The following is a 26,575-nucleotide window of genomic DNA, read 5'->3' as shown; positions in this document are numbered from 1 at the left end:
TGCGCATCCGTGCAGCCTAGCATGGATAAGAGCAGGGAGAGTAGCAAAAACCTCCCTTAGGGTAAACAGAACAGAACCAACATGAATGTATGCAATGAATATCAATAATTCAAGATTTTAAAGTACAACATAATTCGAGAATTCATGCGTGATCAGAATGGCATATCCTGACTGACGAGAGGAGGAGCTGGGGATGGAGGAGGGTTATTATCTCCTGAGAAACGCGATAGCTGCTGATAATTCTGAAGGAGCTTATATATGTACAGTATACAGTGACAGGCGTCGTATTCCTATGGGTAGATGTGGATCAGCTGAGAGTCAGTTGATGCGAGCTTGACTAACGTGACCTGCCAGAACTGACGCTACACTTGATTTGGAAGTAAAATTACAGTAGGTCTGGTTCCCTTTCAAGGGAACTCCCGTTGCGTCGAGAAAATGACGCTGTGGGAACGCTTTGCGTGATGACGTCTTGAAGCACATGTAAAATCAGTCCAATGGTGTGGCGGAACGTCAGAGGCGGGTGACGTCACGTACCAGGAAGCTATAAAAGCCGGCCCGAAACAGAAAACGAAAGCTTTCTGAGTCTTCAGTTGCGCTCTGTGTTGAAATCTGTCCTTGTTATTTGGTGTTGTCTGTCTCTATATATATATATTGATTCAGTTATGGCGAGCAAGCAGCAGTATCGAGTGTGTGTCCATCCCTGCCCGCGTTATTTAACGGGAGGTGACACACACACTCTTTGTGTTGTTTGTTTGGGAGAGGAGCATGCCCAGTCAGCACTCGAGGGTGGTGACTGTGAGCATTGCTGTGCGCTTCCATTGCGTACGCTCCGATCCCGTTTGGCTCGGTTCAATCCCGACCACGTTCCCCAGGGCTCGGGTCCCGCCGCGGCTGAGGCTCGGCGGCGATCTCAGACCTGGGGTTCGCAAATGGATCTGTCAGTGGATGTTGAGACGGGCTCTGCCTTATCTCAGCATCAATCTGACAGATCCAGTGCCTCTCATCAGGGTGCGGAAGCACGCGCTGCGGTTTCTTCCCCCCTGATAGAGGCACCAATGCTGCAATTGTCCAGCTCTGAGGAGTTGGATGTTGTGAGTGTTGAAGCTGAGTCTGAGGATTCGCCACCTCAGTCTCACGCGTTTGAGGAACTGCTCGATGTTATTACTAGAGCAGTTGACAGACTTTCCATTGAGTGGCCAGAGGATAGGCAGGACGTTCGCTCAAAAAGCAAGCTTGACGAACGCTTCCTGCCATCTCGTGCGCAGCCCCAGCGCAGGAGTCTTCCGTTTTTCCCCGATCTCCACACCGAGGTGTCGAGATCGTGGGAAAAACCAGTGTCGTACAGAGTATTTTCACCACACACATCCCACTACTCTTCCATTTATAAATATAAAGAGCATGGTTATGGGGAGATGCCGAAGGTGGAAGAGACGCTTGCGAGCTATCTCTCTCCAGCAACGGCATCTTCCCTGAAGACTCCTACACTTCCATCTAAGCCAGTAAAAATAACATCTTCCCTGGTTCATAAATCGTATGCAGCCGCTGGTCAGGCAGCAGCGTGTCTGCATACGATGTCTATTATGCAAGCCTATCAGGCTGAACTGCTGGGTGATTTAGAGGAGGGCGGGGGTATTGGTCCCGACACTGTGGCTGAACTACGCAGAGCCACAGATTTGTCTCTCAGGGCCACCAAGGAGACCGCCAGATCAATTGGGCGGTCTATGGCAGCCCTGGTGGCCACTGAGAGGCATCTGTGGCTCAATCTGAGCGACATTAAAGATAAAGAAAAAAATGTTCTCTTAGATGCTCCGGTCTCCACGGTTGGTCTATTTGGCGATGCAGTTAATAGTGCAGTAGCAAAATCACAGGAAGCTGCCAAACAAGCAGCTGCTCTCCAAAGACTTCTCCCCCGCCGTTCTTTCTATGAGGCTGCTGAGCGGGAGCAGCCTCACTCCTCTAAAAAGAGCGCTGAGCACCGTGCCACTCAGAAACAGAGCGTTTCCTCCCGTGCTCCCCCACAAAAACCTCGGGGACACGGAGGGCGCGCTCAAACCCAGCAGTCTTCGAGGGGTAGAACGGATCTGCGGACCGTTCTTACCGCCAAGAAGGCTGCTGGGAAAAAGTCCTGACGTCCGAGGACCCAGGACAAATGAGGGTAGTCCCCCCCGAAGCAGAGCGGTTAACACCTCATTTTACGGTGCCCGTCTCTCTTCGGTACCCTCAGGGGACCGTTCTGCCAACCCTGCCGCCTCTGGTGTTACAGGGCGCAGCGGTCTCCGGCGAGCACATATCTCAAGGTCCACCCGGAAACGTAGTGGCCTCGGGATGCCCGCCCCCTCTGAGGAGGGTGCTAGAGCAGTCTGTTCGGTCGTTCCCTGCCGGTTCGCCGTTACAGGGCGTCGAACAGGCTACTCAACAGCAACAAAATCCAGAAACCAGTCTCGAGAGGCTGGTACCTCTAGTAGAATCTTTGACAGCGTGGAAGCTACTGTCAAATGTTTCTCGTTGGGTCCTGCAGACCGTGGAAAAAGGGTATCAGATACAATTCAAGAAACGTCCACCTCGGTTTATGGGGGTCCTGCCCACAGTGGTGGGCCCCGAGCAGGTTCTGGTTATGGAACAGGAAGTAAACACTCTGTTAGAGAAAGGGGCCATAGAATATGTACCTCCCTCCAGCAGGGAAACCGGGTTTTACAGCCGGTACTTCATAGTTCCAAAAAAGGACGGGGGATTGCGTCCCATTTTAGATCTTCGAGTTCTGAACGAGTCAGTCATGCAGCTCAAGTTCAAAATGTTAACATTGAGGCAGATCGTGCCACAGATCAGGTCCGAGGACTGGTTTGTCACGATAGACCTCAAGGACGCATATTTCCATATATCCATCCGTCCGTGTCATTGGAAGTTCCTGAGGTTTGCTTTCGGGGGCAAAGCATACCAATATCGAGTTCTTCCATTCGGCCTAGCTTTATCACCCCGCACTTTCACCAAATGCATGGATGCAGCTCTGGCGCCACTGCGCCTCCAGGGTATTCGCATTATGAACTACATCGACGATTGGTTGATTTTAGCTCATTCGCATCAGATGGCGGTTCAACATCGAGATGTTGTTCTCGCCCACATGAAAGAGTTGGGGTTACGGCTGAACGCCAAGAAGAGTGTGCTTTCTCCACTTCAGAGGACCACTTTTTTAGGCGTGGTTTGGGATTCTGTGTCGATGCAGGCGCGCCTGTCACCGCCACGGATAGATTCCATCCTTGCAGCTGTGAAAAGTGTAAAGCTAGGTCAGCTACTCACTGTCAAACAGTTCCAGAGACTGTTGGGTCTCATGGCAGCAGCTTCCAACGTGATACCTTTTGGACTGCTACACATGAGGCCCCTGCAGTGGTGGCTCAGGACCAGGGGGTTTTCCCCGAGGGGCAACCCATTTCGCACAATCAAGGTCACGCGGCGATGCCTACGTGCCTTGGTTATGTGGAAGAAGCCTTGGTTCCTGTCCCAGGGCCCAGTGTTGGGAGCTCCTTGTCGTCGCAAATTGCTAACGACGGATGCTTCCCTCACGGGCTGGGGAGCGATCCTGGAGGGTCGCTCGGCTCAAGGTCTGTGGGAAGACCATCATCGTTCCTGGCATATCAATCGCCTAGAGATGTTAGCTGTCTTCCGGGCTCTGAGGAGCTTTATCACAGATCTCAGGGGGCACCATGTGCTAGTACATACGGACAACACATCGGTAGTCGCCTATATCAACCACCAAGGGGGTTTGCGCTCGCGCCCGTTATCCAACTTGGCACGCCATATCCTCTTGTGGTCCCAGGGGAAGTTACTGTCACTCAGGGCAGCTTACATCCCCGGGGTACAGAATATAGGAGCAGACACTCTGTCGAGGCAGGGGCCGAGGCCCGGGGAATGGAGGCTCCACCCCGAGGTGGTGGAGCTGATATGGAGGGAGTTTGGCCAAGCACAAGTGGATCTGTTTGCGTCTCGAGAGACGTCTCACTGTCCACTTTGGTTCTCCCTCACGCATCCAGCTCCTCTGGGACTGGATGCTATGGTACAGACGTGGCCGAGGCTACGTCTGTACGCCTTTCCCCCAGTTGCTCTGCTCCCGGGAGTTCTGGAAAGAGTTCGCAGGGACCGGGTCCATCTACTTCTTATAGCCCCGCGCTGGCCGGGCAGAGTATGGTTTCCCGATCTTGTGTCCCTCCTCGACGGGCATCCTCTGGAGTTACCCGTCAGGAGGGACCTTCTGTCCCAGGCAGAGGGCTCGATATTTCACCCTCGGCCAGAACTGTGGAACCTGTGGGCTTGGCCTCTGAGGGGGCCCAGCTCATAGAGTCAGGTCTCTCAACCGAGGTTGTTGAGACCATTCTACAGTCCAGAGCTCCCTCCACGAGGAAACTTTATGCCCTGAAGTGGAGAGTTTTCACTTCCTGGTGTAGTGACCGTCGGTTGGACCCAGTCCACTGCCCAATTGGTACAGTGCTGGAGTTCCTGCAGGACCGGTTCACTGCAGGTCTGACCCCGTCCACTTTAAAGGTTTATGTGGCGGCCATAGGTGCTTACCACATTCCTTTGGGTGGAATGTCTGTGGGGAAAGACCCTCTGGTATCTCGTTTCCTTCGTGGCACTTGGAGGCTGAGGCCTGCAGTTCGCTCTAGGGTGCCACCTTGGGATTTGTCCTTTGTGCTACAAGGCTTATCCCAGGCCCCCTTTGAGCCTATTGAGGAGGTTCCTGAGAAGTTTCTTACTCTGAAAGCTCTTTTCCTTCTGGCTATTTCTTCTCTTAAGAGAATAGGGGATCTTCAAGCATTGTCGGTGGCTCCGTCATGCTTAGAGTTTGCTCCGGGTATGGTTAAAGCGTTCCTTCATCCGAGACCGGGTTATATCCCCAAGGTCCCCACTAATGTGGCTAGACCTATTGTTCTGCAGGCCTTCTGTCCTCCTCCCTTTCAAAATGCTGACCAGGAGGCTAATAATTTGCTTTGCCCTGTGCGGGCGTTAGACGCTTACGTCCACAGAGCTGCCCTGTGGCGTAAAAGTGATCAATTATTTGTGTGCTTTGGGTCCCCTAACAAAGGGGGCCCGGTGTCTAAGCAAAGGATGAGCAAGTGGGTGGTCGAGGCTATCTCACTTGCTTATGAGGCGGCTGGGCAGCCTTCTCCTTTGGCTGTCCGGTCGCACTCGACGAGGAGTATGGCGGCCTCTAAGGCCCTTATTTCAGGAGTTTCTTTACAGGACGTCTGTGATGCGGCAGGCTGGTCCTCACCGCACACTTTCGTCAGGTTTTACTCTCTGGATCTAGACTCTGCTCCAGGGTCTCATGTTTTGTCTTCCTAGTGCTGCTCTACGGATTTCACACAGGACAGACATTTGTAGCTATGGAGGCGTTGGTATAGACGTTCCCACAGCGTCATTTTCTCGACGCAACGGGAGTTCCCTTGAAAGGGAACGCCTCGGTTACGACTGTAACCTCGGTTCCCTGAAGAGGGAACGAGCGTTGCGTCGCCCTGCCATATCTCCTTCATGCCTGTCAGCTCGACTTCAGACTTTTACGAAGCTTTCGTTTTCTGTTTCGGGCCGGCTTTTATAGCTTCCTGGTACGTGACGTCACCCGCCTCTGACGTTCCGCCACACCATTGGACTGATTTTACATGTGCTTCAAGACGTCATCACGCAAAGCGTTCCCACAGCGTCATTTTCTCGACGCAACGCTCGTTCCCTCTTCAGGGAACCGAGGTTACAGTCGTAACCGAGGCGTTTTCTCATTTAAAACTATTAATGGTGGGAGTTTGGGACATGACTATCTGTTTATCTGACCAGTGACATCGGAGGATGTTTGGGAAACCTGATCTGACTTTTCCATTTGTTGGCATTCAATTGGTAAATTCAGATGGTCAGTATAATTTATTAAGTTGGGTGTTCAGGACAGGTGTAAGTTGGGCTGAACAAACATTTAGAATATTTTTTTCTGTATTTTTATAAATTAACATTTTAATATTTATTGAATTTGTGTATTTATTGAACAAACTTATTTTAATTATCAAACTAAACAGAACATTTTACAAACTTTGCTGAAGTGATTGTATAAAAAAAAAAAGTTTTAATTGATGAAAAACATATTACTTTAGCTAAAGTATGTGTATTCATACTGAATACCTTATGCCCCATGCTGGTGAGGCTTTTACATTGAGTGTGGAGTAAAAGGCCCCTCTTGCCACCTCATAACAATATGTGTTGCTCCATCAATGTTCAATAAAAAGATACACAATAAAAAGAATATTACGTTCTGCAATCATACACTGTGGGGGTAGTAATAAATAAATAAATTCTTAATTAATAATGCGGTCACTATTTGCATCTCATTCAGTCTGTAAACTCCTATGTTACCAAGGCCTGATGCATTTGTATTAGACTACATTCCAAAGAGTTCTGTTATAGGTCCCACAGTGGAAAATTATTATTGAAATTATTACCATATCCGTACCGGCTGGGCTGGATAGAGGTTTTTTTAAAAGAGACGCAAAATGATCACAAAATAATCCCATGCAATACGTGCCGTATATCCCAAGTAATCTGGAGGCACATGAAAGGTTTTGGTGAAACTTAATGTAGGCCTATTATTTTATGAAAATCTTTACCTCGGCGGCTCGGCCATTGGCCCTTGAATTCTATTAGCGCTGTAGTTCACTCCGCCTCACCCAGAAAAAGCATACATGTTGTGGGAAATCAAGATGAACAAAAACCCAATATGAAATGCAATCCATGTACCTTCTTCTCTGAGATGAATATACAGTATCTGTTGTGTTTGTCGCAACAATTAGGCCTTATTGGATTCACATCTGTCAGTTCCGGTCCAGAGATATTTAACTCAGTGAAAAAAGTACACAGACACTTTTCTGGAAGTTCTAGACATGCGCTATCATGTTGCATTTTTATTCATCTTGATTTCTCACAACTTGTGTGCATGCTTTAGTGGATGAAGTGAACTTAGCCGTGTACAGAAGACCAACAGCCAAGTCAGGATTTTTGTTAATTAATACATACAATTTTGGTTTGTTATTCACCAAACCCAGTGGCGCAAAAATGCGCTATATGCGGCGCATAGGGGCGCGCAGCACCAGGGGGACAAAATTGTTTTTGTTTTTTTTAATCTATACGTAGCTGCTGTTGTGCGTTTCTAAATAATTTCTGCATTTCCTCAATGTTATATAACTTTTTAGAGGACTAACAGGCTAGAGTAGGATTTTCATAAGATTCCATCATAGAATTTTGACATAGAGAGGGGGGGATAATATCGCGAGCAGGCGGGGGCGCCGTGAGCGCTGAGCGAGCAGGTAGGCTACGAGTCGAAAAAGATGGATAAAGCAAAAAAAGCTGTCGGGACTAAAAATAGAAAAAGAAAGAGGGAAAAGGAGATGGCATGTCAATTGATGCGCCAGCAGCTAAATTGATGATCAAAGGCAACAGGTAGGATTTAAAGTGTGACGTCCACGCAAGGCTAGGAGATTCCCGGTGGGCCGACGTGCTTTTTGGGCCGATAGGCCTACATCTAATAGGCTTTTTTTTGTCTTTTTTTTTTGTCTTTGTCTTAACGGCCCATAAAACTCGTACATCGGCGGGCCATTGGTGTTTTTTTTGTTTTTTTTTTTGCTTAATTGGCGGCGATGGGTTAGTGCCATTGTAATGCATTGGTAAAAAAAAAAAGAACAAAAAAAAGTCAGCGTTAGTCTTTTTTTTGTGTTGTTGTTGACATTTTTCATTAAACACGTAGATCAGCGGCCCATGGTTCTTTTCTTGATTGACACTGCTGGCCCAATCACATCTTTAATGTGAAGTATAGAAATTAGTACAAAACTAATTATGAAAGTTTCCTTTATTTTTCAGTGCATTTGTTTTACAATATATGGCTATTACTATCATAATATTATAACTATTATTATGTAAAATAATAAAAAGAAAGTAGGGAATACAGCATTAGAACAACACCAGGATGAGTAAATTATTACTTAATTTTCATTTTAGGGTGAACTAACTCTTTAAGAAAGGGCTAGATATTAAGTGCAAAAATGAATTAAATGTGTTACTGTTGCATTACATTTCCATATGCTATTGAAATCCTGAACCTTAAAAAAAAAAAAAAAAAATTATATATAGCTTTGTAACATTTTCTGGAAACAAATTTGACTGTGGAATGTGAACAAATGTACTGTATCAATGTCAACTGCAAATATAAAATTATTATAATGAGAAAGTTTTCTCACATTCTCCACGTTTTGACAAGATATAAAGAAGTAGGCTATGCTTTGTTATATTGTTTTATTATTCATTAATCATTATCCTTTTTTGAGTCTTATCCTGCAAAGTTAGTTTTTACTTTTGTGGCTATAGCTAAATTTAGAACATCATCATTGTGCTGAGAGTAGAAGTGAACAATATCCAAGGTACAATAGTAGTGGGTGATCCATGGTTTTCTGCAAAAAAGAAAAATGCATCATTATACACTGCAGATCGAAAATTAGATCTAACATTCTAACAAAAAAGCTGAGAGGTGTCTTATGAGTGATTCACAACAGGATAACAATATACTGTTGTCAAGTGGGGGATAGATTAACACTTAATGGGCACACAGCTGAATCTTTCGGTTGACTGGGATGCAACTGTTACAGATAACAGCAACATTTTTTTTTTGTAAAATAGATGGTGAGAGAGTCCAGATTGAAATAATGTCATTACCCTCTTAGAGCAGAATCTGCTTTGAATAGTGTTCTATTGTTGTGTATTGTGAGGTCCTAAAGTCTACACTTACCAACAACAGATATGTTGTACTGACAAACTTTACTAGTTTTGTCCCCAATTGTTGTTGTGCAGTAGAGTCCACTGTCTGTCTTCTGGATGTTCTTCAGTGTTAGAGAGAAGGTTGTCTTATTAAACACCACTCTGTCCTTGTAAGAATCAGTAAGTTTGTTTTCTTTTTTATTGTATTTTATGATGGTTTCTGAGCTACTGCTGCCTAATGATGTTTTCATCCAGATTAGCAGCAAAAACTCTGGAAGCGGTTCTCTCTGAACAAGCTCAACAAGCTTTCCTGCTTGCACAGACAGATTTGTGGGCTGGATTTCAGCAAAGGACACTGCAGGGAGAGAAAAGGAAACTTAGTTTGTAATAGATCAGGTCCACTACGTAGGGAATTTTGATGATACATGTACACTGGTATACTATGACACACATGCATCCTAGTGGATTTGTTGTCATAATGAAAGTAAGATTATATGTGCGCTACAGACCTTATAGCAGTTACCAGCAATGCCAGACCAGCAGCCTCAGACTAGCCATTCGGGTTGCAAGACACTCAGTGGGGATAGTTTTAGTGGTGGGCAGGGGTTAGGTTATGCATTCATTAGGGTGGAGCTTGCTGTTTTAGCTATGTTAAGGTTAGTGGTGAGGAGTGGCTTAAGTGTTCGTCAGCTCTTCCCCAAACTTCCTGTCTGAGACTCCTGGTCTGACGCTGCAGGTTAGAAACTGCTGTCATGTATGGCTGTGCGACCCTGGAAGTGCATTTGTCTTGATATTTCATATTCAAATTATTTGTAATGTTTATTTTGACAAGAAACTGATGGACAGACGCTGCATAGCAAAGACAGTGTTTATAATTTAGTGAATCTTTGCTAGATGTCTTTGTGTGCTGTAAAATATGTATATATATATTGTGTTTGTGCATAGTCCTGGCTCTGTGCTGTCAGGAGAAAAAACAAAGTGGATCAAACTGATCCACGGAGCACCAAAACTTGTAGCCAATCAGCAGAAGGGGATCTATACACTCATGATGGTAGAGGAGTGTGAACAAGAGGGAGATTAGTAAAAAAGAGAGATGGCTGAGATATTACCAAAGAGGAAAATTTCAGAGGATTATAATTATAAACTTATGCACATTTTTAGGTAGCTTTGTAGGAAGATTTCTACAAGCGTCTAGAAAATGGTGCCACAGTTATTATGGATTCAGTCTGTCTTAGTTTTTTTTTCTTTTTTTTTTTCTTTTCATGTAATCCCAGATGGGCTCAATGATGGTGAAATCAGATTTTTGTGTGGACCATACCATCTGTTAGAGGATTCCTCATTCATACAAAAATGTAAAAAAATAAATAAAAATAAAACTTTTACTAATCACATTTTATAAAAATTAAATAAAAATTGGTAACACTATAAAACCCATGCTTATAATGAATTATAGCTCAATTTACACTTTTTTATAAGTAAGTATTAATACTAGTATGAGCATGTGCATAAAAAAAGCAAATGCATGACTTATCAATTCGTCAGTCGTATGTTTCAAGAATGTATTTATAAAGATGCAACCTGCATTGCTATTGTTACATCCAGAGACGTATTATTTATTGTCATGGTCCACCAGAAGAGCTGTGTGTGCTGTAGTTTGCAATCTTTGTGTAGAACATGATAGCTGCTCAACTTTCTACTCTGTGGTATTGTATTTTAATTGTATTGTGGTGAATGTCTCCAACATTTACCCTTTTCAGTTTAAGTGTGGAGGTTACTTTTATTTACCTTTACTCGTTTTTTTTTTTTTTTTGTTTGTTTTTTTTTGTTTGTTTATTGCTGTTGCTGTTAAAATCAAGTTTATCAGTAACCTTATTGGATTCTAAGTAATGAAAAATGCCCATACTGGTTTTGAAGTGCCCACCGATTGGTAATCGTTCACCTCTACTTGTCCCTGCTCAAGTGCTTTACAATTCATAAATGGAGGCAAAATTGACTAAACAAAGAAAACCAGAATACAAATTGGATTTCTAAAAGCACAAGTGTGGACACGCCTTTTTGAAATTCTCATTGTTTAATGTGTGCTTCATCAGTTAACATAGGTGTTTTTTTGTTTGTTTTTTTGTCACATGATGAAGCATTACTTGCACAAACCATAGACAAGTACAGTTATATTGTTTTAAGGACGTTTAAAAATATATATTTTACTAGAGGATAAGACAAAAAAAATTAAATAAAATAACCCTTACTTTTGTTACCCTTCCTTATGCAAATTATTGTTACTTACAGAGGCCTGTCGTCACAAAGTGAATGGAGTGAACAGCACCTCAGCACTAACACATTGCATTACCAAATCACTTTCCTGATCTTCAGTAATCTTCAACAAAAATGATCTTCTCAACCCTACCCGAACAGCCAACCAGAAGTTCTTCACCACTTTCAAAAAATATCTAATCAATGTTTTAAAAGCATTTCTCTTTAATAATCATAGCAGTAGTAATAATAATCATAGTAATAAGCAAAATATGACAAATAAGCTATATTTCTGAACCTGATTTATGATTATTACATGAAAATATAAAGCAAGCATATACAGGAAGTTCTGAATGCTTCCGTACTCTTAATTCTTAAGGTTTACCATCATTATTAATCTGCAAATTTGTAATACGAATAGCATACAGAGGTATGGTAGCCTACCTGTAGTAGTGATCAGATGAGCAGTTGCGGAAAAAATTAAAAGTACTGAAATAAAAGCCATTGTAATAGTCTTCTAAAATTGCACTCCAGTGTAATGCTATCTTCCTTCCGCAAACTTACAAAGGAAGTGTGTCTGTTCACTAGAAAGAAGACTGACATAAATTATACATCCTGAAATGGATGCATCCATTTTTATTTTTATTTTTAAGGTGTAAATGAAAAACTAATATAAATAATGAATTTGAATTTAAGAACAAATTATGAACCGGTTCTTTTTAGCCCATCAAAAATATTCAGTGCAACAGGGTGTCAGTTCCTGAACAAATATGACGTCATTTACTGTCATTTACATTATGGTTTAGTGAAGCGCACAACAAAAGGAATAGGGAACAAAAACAGATTTTAATGAATCCACAAAGAATACGCAGTAACAGTAGTGTGTGTAAGTGCACTATTACACAAATTAAACAAAAGTTGATCAGAATGAATGGAAGAGAAATTTAAATATCCTCATAACTTAGATTACAACAAAAACAGAAAGTAACACACTGGAAACAACACACATGATATGTAATGGTCATATTACCTATAGTATATAAAGATTTGTACACTTAAACCACACAAAATAAAATGCCAAACCAAGCAGCATATGGAAACAAACGATGCTAATTCTTTCTTCAGAACTAACTGAACTTGTGACAGCAGTGACTTCAGTCAGTTATTTTGGTGGTTTAGGGGGTGTTAGGCAGTTGCCCTCACTTCCTACTTAACGTTTCACAACAACAAAGTGACACACAATTTAGTCTTGTGTTTTGAACAGTATATTTACATTAATGCATTTTGCAGAAGCTTTTATCCAAACTGACTTACATTGTATTGAAGGTGTACTGTATACCTTGGAATCAAACCCATGACCTTATAGTGTTACGATGCTCTAATGTTTGAATACAGGAATGCTATGTATAAAAAAGGATGAACAATTTAAAGGTTTTGTGTGTGTGTGTGTGTGTGTGTGTGTGTGTGTGTGTGTGTGTGTGTGTGTGTGTGTGTGTGTGTGTGTGTGTGTGTGTGTGTGTGTGTGTGTGTGTGTGTGTGTGTGTGTGTGTGTGTCCTTTTAAATAAATGCCACTTCTTTTGATATTCTGTTAGGCTATAATGCAGTGACATGAAGACATCAAGTGTTTCTTAAGTTCAAATCCTTTCAGCATAACTAAATTGAGGGTAGATCATATCATGTGGTCAGAGACACGAGTGTTTTTACATTTGGTCATATGGCAAGCCGTTTTAACATTTAATCATTTAAACCGACTAGTCTCTATTTTCATGCTACTAGTACTGATTTTTTAGATACTAGTATCTATTCCATTAAGTACTAGTACTTATTCATTAGCTACTAGTGCTTATTCTTTAGGTACTAGTGCCTATTCTTTAGATACTAGTGCCTATTCTTTAGGTACTAGTACTTATTCATTAGATACTAGTACTTATTCATTAGATACTAGTACTTATTCATTAGATACTAGTACTTATTCAGTAGATACTAGTACTTATTCATTAGATACTAGTACTTATTCATTAGATACTAGTACTTATTCATTAGATACTACTTATTCATTAGATACTAGTACCTATTAAATAGATACTAGTACTTATTCATTAGATACTAGTACTTATTCATTAGATACTAGTTCTTATTTACAGAGGTGGGTAGTAACGAAGTAGCCTACATTTACTTCGTTACATTTACTTGAGTATTTTTTTGGAAAAATTGTACTTTTAAGAGTAGATTTGAATGTGGGTACTTATTACTTTTACTCGAGTACATTTCTAATGAAAAAACTGTACTTTTACTTCGTTACGTTGGGCGACGTCCTTCTCGTTACTTTATTTTAATGCAATGTGTTGTTAAACGCGTAGTTTATTCCAAGCGCGATGTATCTTTTTTTCTGGGCTTGAGCGATGCTCAATTCACAAATGAATCACTCTTTTGAGTCGATTCTGTTCAAAGACTTCATCAAACAAGTTGGCAGATCTGTCTAAATCGGTTCGCGAATCAGTTTGAATGATTTAGTTCCTGATTCTGTTCAGTTCCTGCACGCACTGAATCGTCTGAAGCGATTGCAATTCACACTCGACTCGGAGTCGTAACAGGAGGACATCAAGAGCGTTGGATGAAGTGGCCGTGGACCTACAGTACAGTCAAGTGAGAGCAAATCTTCAAATGCATCATATATTTGCCAGCGATGAAGATCTTTATTAGTTGAACATCTTCGTAAGCTGTCTGTGAATGAATGATTCCACAGGACGATATATTCGATTTCATTTAACTCAGATAATACATTTTACAACCAAACAGATTATTATGCCATGATAGCACTACTAGAAAGGATGACATTACCCGTTTTTTTGGACATAATACATTAATTTCTACATTAAATAAGCTACCATTGTTCACAGTTTATGAACACCCGCCATCCCGCGGTAGTGTGTGTGTGTATTGTCGCGCAGTGGCGTACGAACTCGACTTGAAAACGAATGCCTTTGCCTGCCGTACACACAGTTAACCAGTTTAAACATGCTTGCAGAAATATACATTATTTGATTATATTTTGGAGAACAGACAGAAAAAGATCCGTCGATGTACTTGTGTTTGTTTTTTTTGTGTTCAGATGTTCAGTATCAGTCATGAGCGCGAGCACATGTGAAGAGTTTTAACTCTTTCTTCTCTGTGTCAATTACATGCCTTTGAATGCAACACTCTGCAGATTCACTTTATTTCGACATTGTCTAATAATCCAAATGTAGTTGTATAAGTTACTATTATACAAACCAAAGGACAGGCAATGATTTTTGGGCTACAGATGGCAGAAATAATGTTTTTTGTTGCAAAGAGAGCCAATCTACTTATGAAAATAATAGTCATTTAAATAAAAAAAATCTAAATAATATTATTTTATATAATATATGACGACTTCAGATGCAAAAGCCTCTAAGTACCATCTGAAATTTTCTTCTAAAAGAGCATTTTTATCAAGTTTGTATGTTTATGTTCAGTTATTTCACTTAAATGGCAATGAAAAGTACCTATTAATTGTCATTAAATTGAAATTACTGAACTTAAATATACAAGCTTGATAAAAATGCTTGTTTTAGAAGAAAGTTTCAGATGGCACTCAGAGGCTTTTGCATATATATATATATATATATATATATGAATATATATATATATATATATATATATATATATATATATATATAAAATAGAGGCCTATATGATCCGAAGTAAGTTACTCGCTACTTGAGTAGTTTTTTCATTGGATACTTTTTTACTCTTACTCAAGTAACTATTAAGATTATTACTTTTACTTTTACTTTGAGTAAATATTTCTATAAGTACTTGTACTTTTACTTGAGTACAGTTTTTGGGTACTCTACCCACCTCTGCTTATTTATTAGATACTAGTACTTATTCATTAGTTACTAGTACTTATTCATTAGATACTAGTACTTATTCATTAGATACTAGTACCTATTAAATAGATACTAGTACTTATTCATTAGATACTAGTACTTATTCATTAGATACTAGTTCTTATTTATTAGATACTAGTACTTATTCATTAGTTACTAGTACTTATTATTAGATACTAGTACTTATTCATTAGATACTAGTACTTATTCCAATAGTGACTAGTAACTATTCTTTTGTTACTAGTAACAAATAAACATTTTTGCCATTGACTTCTATGGGGATCTGTCATTCAGATATCAACTATTCAGTTCTGACTAGTATGTATTCCAATTGTGACTAGTACATATATATTAGATACTAGTAGTTATTTATTAGGTACTAGTACTTATTTTTTAGATACTAGTAACTATTACTAGATACTAGTATGTATTCAATAAACACTAGTACTAAGTCATTAGATACTAGTACCTATTAAATAGATACTAGTACCGATTAAATAGATTAGTACTTATTCATTAGATACTAGTACTTATTCAGTAGATACTAGTACTTATTCATTAGATACTAGTACTTATTCATTAGATACTAGTACCTATTAATTAGATACTAGTACTTATAAATTAGCTACTAGTACTTATTCAATAGATTCTAGTACTTATTCATTAGATACTAGTACTTATTCAGTAGATACTAGTACTTATTCATTAGATACTAGTACTTATTCATTAGATACTAGTACCTATTAATTAGATACTAGTACTTATAAATTAGCTACTAGTACTTATTCAATAGATACTAGTACCTATTTATTAGATACTAGTATTTATTCCGAATGTTACTAGTAGGATTTTTTATTTTACTAGTCACAACTGCTTTTTTACTCGTCTTATGTTATGACTAGTCCGAAATGCCAGTAAAATAAAAAAATCTTACTAGTAACATTTGGAATAAATACTAGTATCTAATAAATAGTTACTAGTATCTAATGAATAAGTACTAGTATCTAATGAATAAGTACTAGTATCTAATGAATAAGTACTAGTATCTATTTAATAGGTACTAGTATCTATTTAAGAGGTACTAGTATCTAATGACTTAGTACTAGTATTTATTGAATACATACTAGTATCTAGTAATAGGTACTAGTATCTAAAAAATAAGTACTAGTACCTAATAAATAACTACTAGTATCTAATATATATGTACTAGTCACAATTGGAATACATACTAGTCAGAACTGAATAGTTGATATTTGAATGACAGATCCCCATAGAAGTCAATGGCAATTTTTTTTATTTGTTACTAGTAACAAAAGAATAGTTACTAGTCACTGTTGGAATAAGTACTAGTATCTAATGAATAAGTACTAGTATCTATTTAATAGGTACTAGTATCTAATGAATAAGTACTAGTATCTAATAATAAGTACTAGTAACTAATGAATAAGTACTAGTATCTAATAAATAAGAACTAGTATCTAATGAATAAGTACTAGTATCTAATGAATAAGTACTAGTATCTATTTAATAGGTACTAGTATCTAATGAATAAGTACTAGTATCTAATGAATAAGAACTAGTATCTATTGAATAAGTACTAGTACCTAAAGAATAAGCACTAGTATCTAAAGAATAGGCACTAGTACCTAAAGAATAAGCACTAGTAGCTAATGAATAAGTACTAGTACTTAATGGAATAGATACTAGTATCTAAAAAATAAGTACTAGTAGCATGAAAATAGAGACTAGTCGGTTTAAATGATTAAATGTTAAAATGGCTTGCCATATTGGTCATGTATTTTCAGATTAGATTGCTTTCATTATGTAGCTGAAGCTTCAGCTGCTGATCTCAGTTAATTTTCTAAATTTAGTTTGTTTTGATCCCGTTTCCACCTGTATTTAGCGCTGAACACTTGTAAACTGAATCGCCAACAACGCATTTTCATACCAGGTGGATTAAACAGGTCCATATAGCCTTCTGTACAATACTCCTTAATTCATATTTAAGGATACTGTAATGTCTCCACCTGGTGCCCAACTACAGACATCTTTTCATATTGAATTAATCCATTTAATCCCAACGGTCACTACTGTCCACAATTATATCCATCCATCCATCCGTCTGTCTGTCTTTCTGTCTAGTTCTGTATGTCTGCGTGAGACAACGGGTCTTCGCAGGCCCGCTGTCCGGCGAAACTGGGTACAAAAAAATAAATAAAAAATAGGCCTAAATAAAAAATATGGCAATACAGGTGTAAAGTGCTGTTTATTTACAGTGCTCGAGAGGTGAAATAGTCCCAGAAAAAAAACAAGAAAATGACCAAAGCTTTATACAAAATTAACAAAGAAAAGAAAAATGGCAACAACAACAAAACAAAAAACAAAACAAAACAAAATCTGCACAAAAAGAACAAAGAAAAGATGTAAATACAGTAGGCCTATCTATATACACACAAACTTAAAGAATTGCTCACGGCACCACAATTGCATGCTCGCTCGCCAGGTTAACTGACTATCTATCTATCTATCTATCTATCTATCTATCTATCTATCTATCTATCTATCTATCTATCTATCTATCTGTCTGTCTGTCTGTCTGTCTGTCTGTCTGTCTGTCTGTCTGTACTTATTTATTGTGTTATAGGCTACATTATATTTATTTATTTATTTATTTATTTATTTATTTGCACAAGTCATACATAAAGTCATACATAAATTCATTCATTCATTCATTCATTACATGCATGAATGAATAAAAAAAAAAAAAAAAAAAGGAACAGGAAGAAGAAAATCTTATAATACCTGTCACTTATTTGTGCACATCAGAAAAAAATAAAATAAAAAACAGCTACTTTATAAATAGATCAACCCTAATCCTCACCCCAAACACCAAATATTTTCAGTTATACCTATCTTTACACTTAATTATCATCATTTTAAGCGTGTTAGTCATCATTTTTCTTGTAACATTCCTGTATTTTTTCCTTATACAAATTCTTAAATTTACAAACACTTTTGCAGCTCTTCAGTTCATAGTCCAAGGTGTTCCATAGTTTAACTCCGTAAATAGACAAACACATCTGTTTTTGTGAGGTACGTGCAAAAAGAGTTTTAAAATGATATTGCCTTCCATGGCCATCTTCCTCTGAGACAAGAGTAAATTAATTTTGTAAGATCATAGGCAAAACTCTCTGCTTAGCTTTCCACATAAAAATCAAAATCTTCAAGTCAACCAAATCTTTAAATTTTAGAAGTCCAGAATTTACAAATAAACTATTAGTGTGTTCTCTGTAGCCTGTCTTGTTGATAATCCTTATAGCTTTTTTCTGTAACAAAAATAGAGTTCCCTTTCAAGGGAACTCCCGTTGCGTCGAAAACTGACGCTATGGGAACGCTTTGCGTGATGACGTCTTGAAGCACATGTAAAATCAGTCCAATGGTGTGGCGGAACGTCAGAGGCGGGTGACGTCACGTACCAGGAAGCTATAAAAGCCGGCCCGAAACAGAAAACGAAAGCTTTCTGAGTCTTCAGTTGTGCTCTGTGTTGAATCTGTCCTTGTTATTTGGTGTTGTCTGTCTATATTATATATATATATATTCAGTATGGCGAGCAAGCAGCAGTTTAGAGTGTGTGTCCATCCCTGCCCGCGTTATTTAACGGGAGGTGATACTCACACTCTTTGTGTTGTTTGTTTGGGTGAGGAGCATGCCCAGTCAGCACTCGAGGGTGGTGACTGTGTGCGTTGCGAGGCGCTTCCATTGCGTACGCTCCAATCCCGCTTGGCTCGGTTCAATCCCGACCACGTTCCCCAGGGCTTGGGTCCCGCCGCTGCCGAGGCACGGCGTCGATCTCAGACCTGGGGTTCACAAATGGATTTATCAGTGGATGTTGAGACGGGCTCTGCCTTATCTCAACATCCTTCTGATAGATCCAGTGCCTCTCATCAGGGTGTGGAAGCACGCGCTGCGGTTTCTTCCCCCCCGATGGAGGCACCAATACTGCAATTGTCCAGCTCTGAGGAGTTGGACGTTGTTAGTATTGAAGCTGAGTCTGAGGATTCGCCACCTCAGTCTCACGCTTTTGAGGAGTTGCTCGATGTTGTCACGAGAGCAGTTCACAGATTATCTATTGAGTGGCCAGAGGATAGGCAGGACGTTCGTTCGAAAAGTAAGCTCGACGAACGCTTCCTGCCATCTCGTACACAGCCTCAGCGAAGAAGCCTTCCGTTTTTCCCCGATCTCCACACCGAGGTGTCGAAATCGTGGGGAAAACCGGTTTCATACAGAGTGTATGCACCACAAACATCCCACTATTCTTCCATTCACAAATATAAAGAATATGGTTATGGGGAGATGCCGAAGGTGGAGGAGACGCTTGCGAGCTATCTCTCTCCAGCAACGGCATCTTCCCTGAAAGCTCCTTCACTTCCCTCTAAGCCAGTAAAATTCACATCATCTCTGGTTCATAAATCGTATGCAGCCGCTGGTCAAGCTGCAGCGTGTCTGCATACGATGTCTATTATGCAAGCCTATCAGGCAGAATTATTGGGGGATTTAGAGGAGGGCGGGGGAATTGGTCCTGACACAGTGGCTGAACTACGCAGAGCCACAGATCTGTCTCTCAGGGCCACCAAGGAGACCGCTAAATCAATCGGGCGGTCTATGGCAGCCCTGGTGGCCACTGAGAGGCATCTGTGGCTCAATTTGAGCGATATAAAAGAGAAAGAAAAGCACGTTCTCTTAGATGCTCCGGTTTCCACTGTTGGTTTATTTGGTGATGCAGTAAACAGTGCGGTAGCTAAATCTCAGGAAGCTGCTAAACAGGCAGCTGCATTACAAAAACTTCTCCCCCGCCGTTCTTTCATTGAGGCTGCTGAGCGGGAGCAGCCTCACTCCTCTAAAAAGAGCGCTGAACATCGTGCCACTCAAAAACATATTGTGTCCTCTCGTGCTCCCCCACAAAAATCTCGGGGACACGGAGGGCGCTCTCAAACCCAGCAATCTTCGAGGGGTAAAACGGATCTGCGGACCGTTATTACCGCCAAGAAGGCTGCTGGGAAAAAGTCCTGATGTCTGAGGGCTCAGGACAAATGAGGGTAGTCCCCCCGAAGCAGAGCGGTTAACACCTCTTTTCACGGTGCCCGTCTCTCTTCGGTGCCCTCAGGGGACCGTTCTGCCAACCCTGCCACCTCTGGTGTTACAGGGCGCAGCGGTCTCCGGCGAGCACATATCTCAAGGTCCACCCGGAAACGTAGTGGCCTCGGGATGCCCGCCCCCTCTGAGGAGGGTGCTAGAGCAGTCTGTTTGGTCGTTCCCTGCCGGTGCGCCGTTACAGGGCGACGAACCGACTACTCAACAGCAGGAGAAAAATACGGTGCTGTCTCTCTTCGGTGCCCTCAGGGGACCGTTCTGCCAACCCTGCCGCCTCCGGTGTTACAGGGCGCAGCGGTCTCCGGCGAGCACATATCTCAAGGTCCACCCGGAAACGTAGTGGCCTCGGGATGCCCGCCCCCTCTGAGGAGGGTGCTGGAGCAGTCTGTTTGGTCGTTCCCTGCCGGTGCGCCGTTACAGGGCGACGAACCGACTACTCAACAGCAACAAAATCCAGAAACCAGTCTCGAGAGACTGGTACCTCTAGTAGAATCTTTGACAGCATGGAAGCTACTGTCAAATGTTTCTCGTTGGGTCCTGCAGACCGTGGAAAAAGGGTATTAGATACAATTCTATTAACGCCCACCGCGGTTTATGGGGGTCCTGCCCACAGTGGTGGGCCCCGAGCAGGTTCTGGTTATGGAACAGGAAGTAAACACTCTGTTAGAGAAAGGGGCCATAGAATATGTACCCCCCTCCAACAGGGAAACCGGGTTTTACAACCGGTACTTCATAGTTCCAAAAAAGGACGGGGGATTGCGTCCCATTTTAGATCTTCGAGTTCTGTACGAGTACATGCAGCTCAAGTTCAAAATGTTAACCTTGAGACAAATCGTGCCACAGATCAGGTCCGAGGACTGGTTTGTCACGATAGACCTCAAGGACGCATATTTCCATCCGTCCGTGTCATTGGAAGTTCCTGAGGTTTGCTTTCGGGGGCAAAGCATACCAATATCGAGTTCTTCCATTCGGCCTGGCTTTATCACCCCGCACTTTCACCAAATGCGTGGATGCAGCTCTGGCACCTCTGCGCCTCCGGGGTATTCGCATCACGAACTACATCGACGATTGGTTGATTTTAGCTCAGTCGCATTAGATGGCGGTTCAACATCGAGATGTTGTTCTCGCCCATATGAAAGAGTTGGGGTTACGGCTGAACGCCAAGAAGAGTGTGCTTTCTCCATTTTAGAGGACCACTTTTTTAGGCGTGGTTTGGGATTCAGTGTCGATGCAGCCTGTCATCGCCACGCTTCGATTCCATCCTGGCAGCTGTGAGAAGTGTAAAGCTAGGCCAGCTACTCACTGTCAAACAGTTCCAGAGACTGTTGGGTCTCATGGCAGCAGCTTCCAACGGGATACCTTTTGGACTGCTGCACATGAGGCCCCTGCAGTGGTGGCTCAGGACCATAGGGTTTTTCCCCGAGGGGCAACCCATTTCGCACAATCAAGGTCACGCGGTGATGCCTACGTGCCTTGGTTATGTGGAAGAAACCTTGGTTCCTGTCCCAGGGCCCAGTGCTGGGAGCTCCTTGTCGTCGCAAACTGCTAACGACGGATGCTTCCCTCACGGGTTGGGGAGCGATCCTGAGGGTCGCTCATCTCAAGGTCTGTGGGAAGACCATCATCGTTCCTGGCATTCTATAGCCTAGAGATGTTAGCTGTCTTCCGGGCTCTGAGGAGCTTTATCACAGGTCTCAGGGGACACCATGTGTAGTACATACGGACAACACGTCGGTAGTCGCCTATATCAAGGGGGTTTGCGCTGGCATGCCATATCCTCTTGTGGTCCCAGGGGAAGTTGCTGTCACTCAAGGCAGCCTACATCCCCGGGGTCCAGAATATAGGAGCAGACACTCTGTCGAGACAGGGGCCGAGGCCCGGGGAATGGTGGCTCCACCCCCGAGGTGGTGGAGCTGATATGGAAATTATAAGTGGATCTGTTTGCGTCTCGAGAGACGTCTCACTGTCCACTTTGGTTCTCCCTCACGCATCCAGCTCCTCTGGGACTGGATGCTATGGTACAGACGTGGCCGAGGCTACGTCTGTACGCCTTTCCCCCAGTTGCTCTGCTCCCGGGAGTTCTGGAAAGAGTTCGCAGGGACCGGGTCCATCTACTTCTTATAGCCCCGCGCTGGCCGGGCAGAGTATGGTTTCCCGATATTGTGTCCCTCCTCGACGGGCATCCTCTGGAGTTACCCGTCAGGAGGGACCTTCTGTCCCAGGCAGAGGGCTCGATATTTCACCCTCGGCCAGAACTGTGGAACCTGTGGGCTTGGCCTCTGAGGGGGTCCAGCTCATAGAGTCAGGTCTCTCAACCGAGGTTGTTGAGACCGTTCTACAGTCCAGAGCTCCCTCCACGAGGAAACTTTATGCCCTGAAGTGGAGAGTATTCACTTCTTGGTGTAGTGACCGTCGGTTGGACCCAGTCCACTGCCCAATTGGTACAGTGCTGGAGTTCCTGCAGGAACGGTTCACTGCAGGTCTGACCCCGTCCACTTTAAAGGTCTATGTGGCGGCCATAGGTGCTTACCACAGTCCTTTGGGTGGAATGTCTGTGGGGAAAGACCCCTTGCTATCTCGTTTCCTTCGTGGCACTTGGAGGTCCTCCTCCCTTTCGAAATCGGACCAGGAGGCGAATAATTTGCTTTGCCCTGTTCGGGCGTGAGACGCGTATGTCCACAGAGCTGCCCTGTGGCGTAAAAGTGACTTTTGCTCCCCTAACAAGGGAGGTCCAGTGTCTAAGCAAAGGATGAGCAAGTGGGTGGTTGAGACTATCTCACTGGCTTATGAGGCGGCTGGACAGCCTTCTCCTTTGGCTGTCCGGTCGCTCTCTACTAGGAGTATGGCGGCCTCTAAGGCCCTTATATCAGGAGTATCGTTACAGGACGTCTGTGATGCGGCAGGCTGGTCCTCACCGCACACCTTCGTCAGGTTCTACTCTCTGGATTTAGACTCTACTCCAGGGTCTCATGTTTTGTCTTCTTAGTGCTGCTCACATGATTACACACAGGACAGACATTTGTAGCTATGGAGGCGTTGGTATAGACGTTCCCATAGCGTCAGTTTTCGACGCAACGGGAGTTCCCTTGAAAGGGAACGCCTCGGTTACGACTGTAACCTCGGTTCCCTGAAGAGGGAACGAGCGTTGCGTCGCCTTGCCATATCTCCTTCATGCCTGTCAGCGCGACTTCAGACTTTACGAAGCTTTCGTTTTCTGTTTCGGGCCGGCTTTTATAGCTTCCTGGTACGTGACGTCACCCGCCTCTGACGTTCCGCCACACCATTGGACTGATTTTACATGTGCTTCAAGACGTCATCACGCAAAGCGTTCCCATAGCGTCAGTTTTCGACGCAACGCTCGTTCCCTCTTCAGGGAACCGAGGTTACAGTCGTAACCGAGGCGATCTTGTGTTACTAGGGTATGTATTACCCCAGACTTCTGTGCAGTATCCAAAATATGGGAGTATTAGGGAATTGTACAACATATGCAATGAAAAACAGTCTAAAACATCTTTAACTTTATACAAGACCCCAATACTTTTACAAACTTTACTCTTAATATAAATTATGTGATCTTTCCAATTCAATTTATCATTCAAAATAACACCTAAGAATTTTATCTCAGTAACTCTTTCAATTGCATTTCCTTCAATTGCTATTCTTACATTTTCATTCTTTTTACGATTACCAAAAATCATGTATTTTGTTTTTTCCCAATTTAAACATAATTTATTTTTGTCAAACCACTTCTTAACTTTTTCCATTTCTGAATTTATATTTTCTGCAATTTCTGACAAATTATTTCCAGAATAAAAAAAGTTGGTATCATCGGCAAATGTAATACTTTAGAAACTTCGCAGAGGTCATTAATGAACAAAAGAAATAGTAATGCGCCTAAAACAGACCCTTGTGGAACTCCACATATTATATCTTTTAAATCAGATCTTTGACCATTAATTTGAACAAACTGCTGTCGATTGTTGAGATAACTTTTAAGCCATTGATGAGCTGGACCCCTAATGCCATAGTTGTATGATTTTGACAATAGCAAACTGTGATTTATGGTGTCGAATGCTTTGCTTAAGTCGATGAAGACCCCCACTGTGTGTTGCTTATTCTCAGTTGCAGATGTTATTTTTTCTATGAGTTCAATTAATGCCAAAGCTGTTGATCTTTTTGCTCTAAAGCCATATTGTTTTTCAGTAATTAATTTGTTTTTCTAAAAAAATTTTTATTTTTTGAGCAAACCACTTTTCAAGGATTTTAGAGAACTGAGAGAGCAATGACACTGGTCTGTAGTTGTTAAAATGATGTACATCTCCATTTTTGAATAGTGGAACGACTTTAGCGACCTTCATCTTCTCAGGAAAGACACCCGAATGTATAGACAAATTAAAAATAAAAGTCAGTGGATTAATAATACAGTCAATGGTCCTTTTTACAATGGTCATGTCAAGTCCGTCACTATCCGTAGAAGTTTTATTTTCACATTTGCTAACAATAGACGCAATTTCATTTTCCTGAACCTCACCCAGGAACATAGACTGCATTATTCTACTTTCCATTCTACAGGTAACATTTTGACTTTGGTTAGATAAATCAATTGATTTGGCAATATTTTCCCCAATATTGATCAAAAATGAGTTAAATTCATTGGCCACATCTATGCTATTGTTCATAACAGTTTCATTCTACACAAAGTATTCAGGTAAATTAATATGTTGTGAGTTTGGTTTTATTATATTATTTAATATTTTCCATGTTATTTTCATATTTCCTTTATTATCTTTCAATCGTTTATTGTAATAATCCCTTTTAGTTTCTCTTAAAATTGTCGTCAATTTATTTTTGTATGCTTTGTATTTGGCCTCACAATTAGATGTCCTATTTTTTACAAAGTCTTTATACAATCTATTTTTCTTTTTACATGCTTTAATTAATCCTAATGTCATCCAAGGTTTATCACTTTTAGGGGTTTTCTTTGACAGCTTTAGTGGACAGCATTTATCATAGCTAGATATATATATGTTTAAGAAAGTTTCATATGCTGCATTCACATAAACACCTGACCAGTTCTGTTGTGAAAGCACACTCCTAAAGTCATTTATTGTTTTCTCAGTTCTCACTCTAAAATATGATGGTTGATGTGAACTCTTGTATATCTCAGGTTGCATGTCATATATGGTAAAAACAGGCAAATGATCGCTTAAGTCATTTATCAATAATCCACTTTGAACAATTTTTTGAACATCATTTGTGACAATATTATCAATTAATGTGGCACATGAGCTAGTGATTCTGCTAGGCTGTGTAATCAGAAAAAAAAGAGATCTTGTATACAATGCATCTAAGAAATCTGAAGTAAACTTACATTTAGCTTGATTAAGAAAATCAATATTGAAATCACCACTTATTAAAAATGTTTTGTGGTTATTCTGTGCATCAAGTAATTGTTCAAATTTGTCCTGGAAAACATCTATTTTGGATCCTTGAGCTCTATAAATGCAAGCAGCGATCACATTCCTGTTTCTTCCCATATCGATTTCAACAGCAACACATTCAAAGATTCCCTCGATTGCAATAGACATTTTTTCAACAAGTTTGCATTTCAAATGACTATCAACATACAACGCCACACCTCCTCCTCTTTTTTCTGATCTACTTACATGGTATAGCTTGTATCCTTCTATTTCAAAGTCTACACCCTTTTCATTGCTAATCCATGTTTCAGAAAGTGCTATTATTTTAAATCGACTTGTAAATGTAGTGAGATAATCCTTCATTTTGTTGAAATTTGCATAAAGACTTCGGATGTTGAAATGAACAAGTGACAGACTGTCCCTTGAATTAACGTTTAAATTAAATTCAGAATCAGTATAATATTTAGAGGTGTCACATCTTTCATTCAACACATGGCTATCAGGGTCCAGGTCCTTATCAAAATCATGCATGCTTTTCTCTCTAGTATCATATTATATTGAATGGATTAAGCAATAATATATCCGTTTAACCGCAGAATTTGTGGAGAAAAACTACATTAGCCTACCTATAATGATGTAAAGAAAATCCACCAATCAGAGTGTCAAAAACATTTCACTTAGAGTTCACACACCTCACACACTATCTCATTCTCATTATCTCCTTCTGATGGAAACACTCACAGGCCATATTTCACCTCCAACATCTCGGTTCATATCCAGTGTTGAGAGCAGGCAACAATATCTCCACATAAGCCTACCCATGTATACAATCTAATAATATACAAATAATATACAATCTAGTGGTTATCAAAATGCACTAAAAAATACTTGACTTCCGGTTTGCAGTTGCATGGAGTAGAAGCAGCTTCGAGGGGCTCCAACAACTTTTCCCTTTTAAAACTCTTACCTCATCTTAATGTAAACCAAAGTGTGACATATAGTGGCACATAAGATATTTTACGCCGCGATAGCATTAAAATGGCTGCTAAAGGCTCCAAAACGTCTAA

The 26,575-nt window shown here is 41.2% G+C and overlaps 2 protein-coding genes and 1 long non-coding RNA gene across 3 annotated transcripts in view; 1 reads left to right on the top strand and 2 right to left on the bottom strand.

The window, feature by feature from the left end:
* LOC309501098 (uncharacterized protein) overlaps positions 1 to 2,179 on the top strand; it is a 147,871-nt gene extending 145,692 nt beyond the window's left edge. Inside the window, exon 2 of the mRNA XM_082173090.1 lies at positions 392 to 2,179. Coding sequence (XP_082029216.1) covers positions 663 to 2,129 — 1,467 coding nt within the window. The 5' untranslated portion in view covers positions 392 to 662 and the 3' untranslated portion in view covers positions 2,130 to 2,179. The remainder of the gene's footprint in view (positions 1 to 391) is intronic.
* Positions 1 to 26,575, bottom strand: part of LOC309501150 (CD48 antigen-like) — a 134,378-nt gene that overhangs the window by 95,384 nt on the left and 12,419 nt on the right. The window lies entirely within an intron of this gene.
* On the bottom strand, positions 8,142 to 11,777 carry LOC309501220. Its single transcript, XR_014206785.1, has 3 exons — positions 11,467 to 11,777; positions 8,804 to 9,127; positions 8,142 to 8,468 (listed from the first exon to the last, which is right to left on the bottom strand). It is a non-coding gene; the product is annotated as an uncharacterized lncRNA (long non-coding RNA).

Source organism: Leuciscus leuciscus (assembly GCF_965113295.1).
Source record: "Leuciscus leuciscus genome assembly, chromosome: 6".
NCBI classification, from domain to species: Eukaryota; Metazoa; Chordata; class Actinopteri; order Cypriniformes; family Leuciscidae; genus Leuciscus; species Leuciscus leuciscus.
This window is presented reverse-complemented; position numbering and strand designations above follow the sequence as displayed.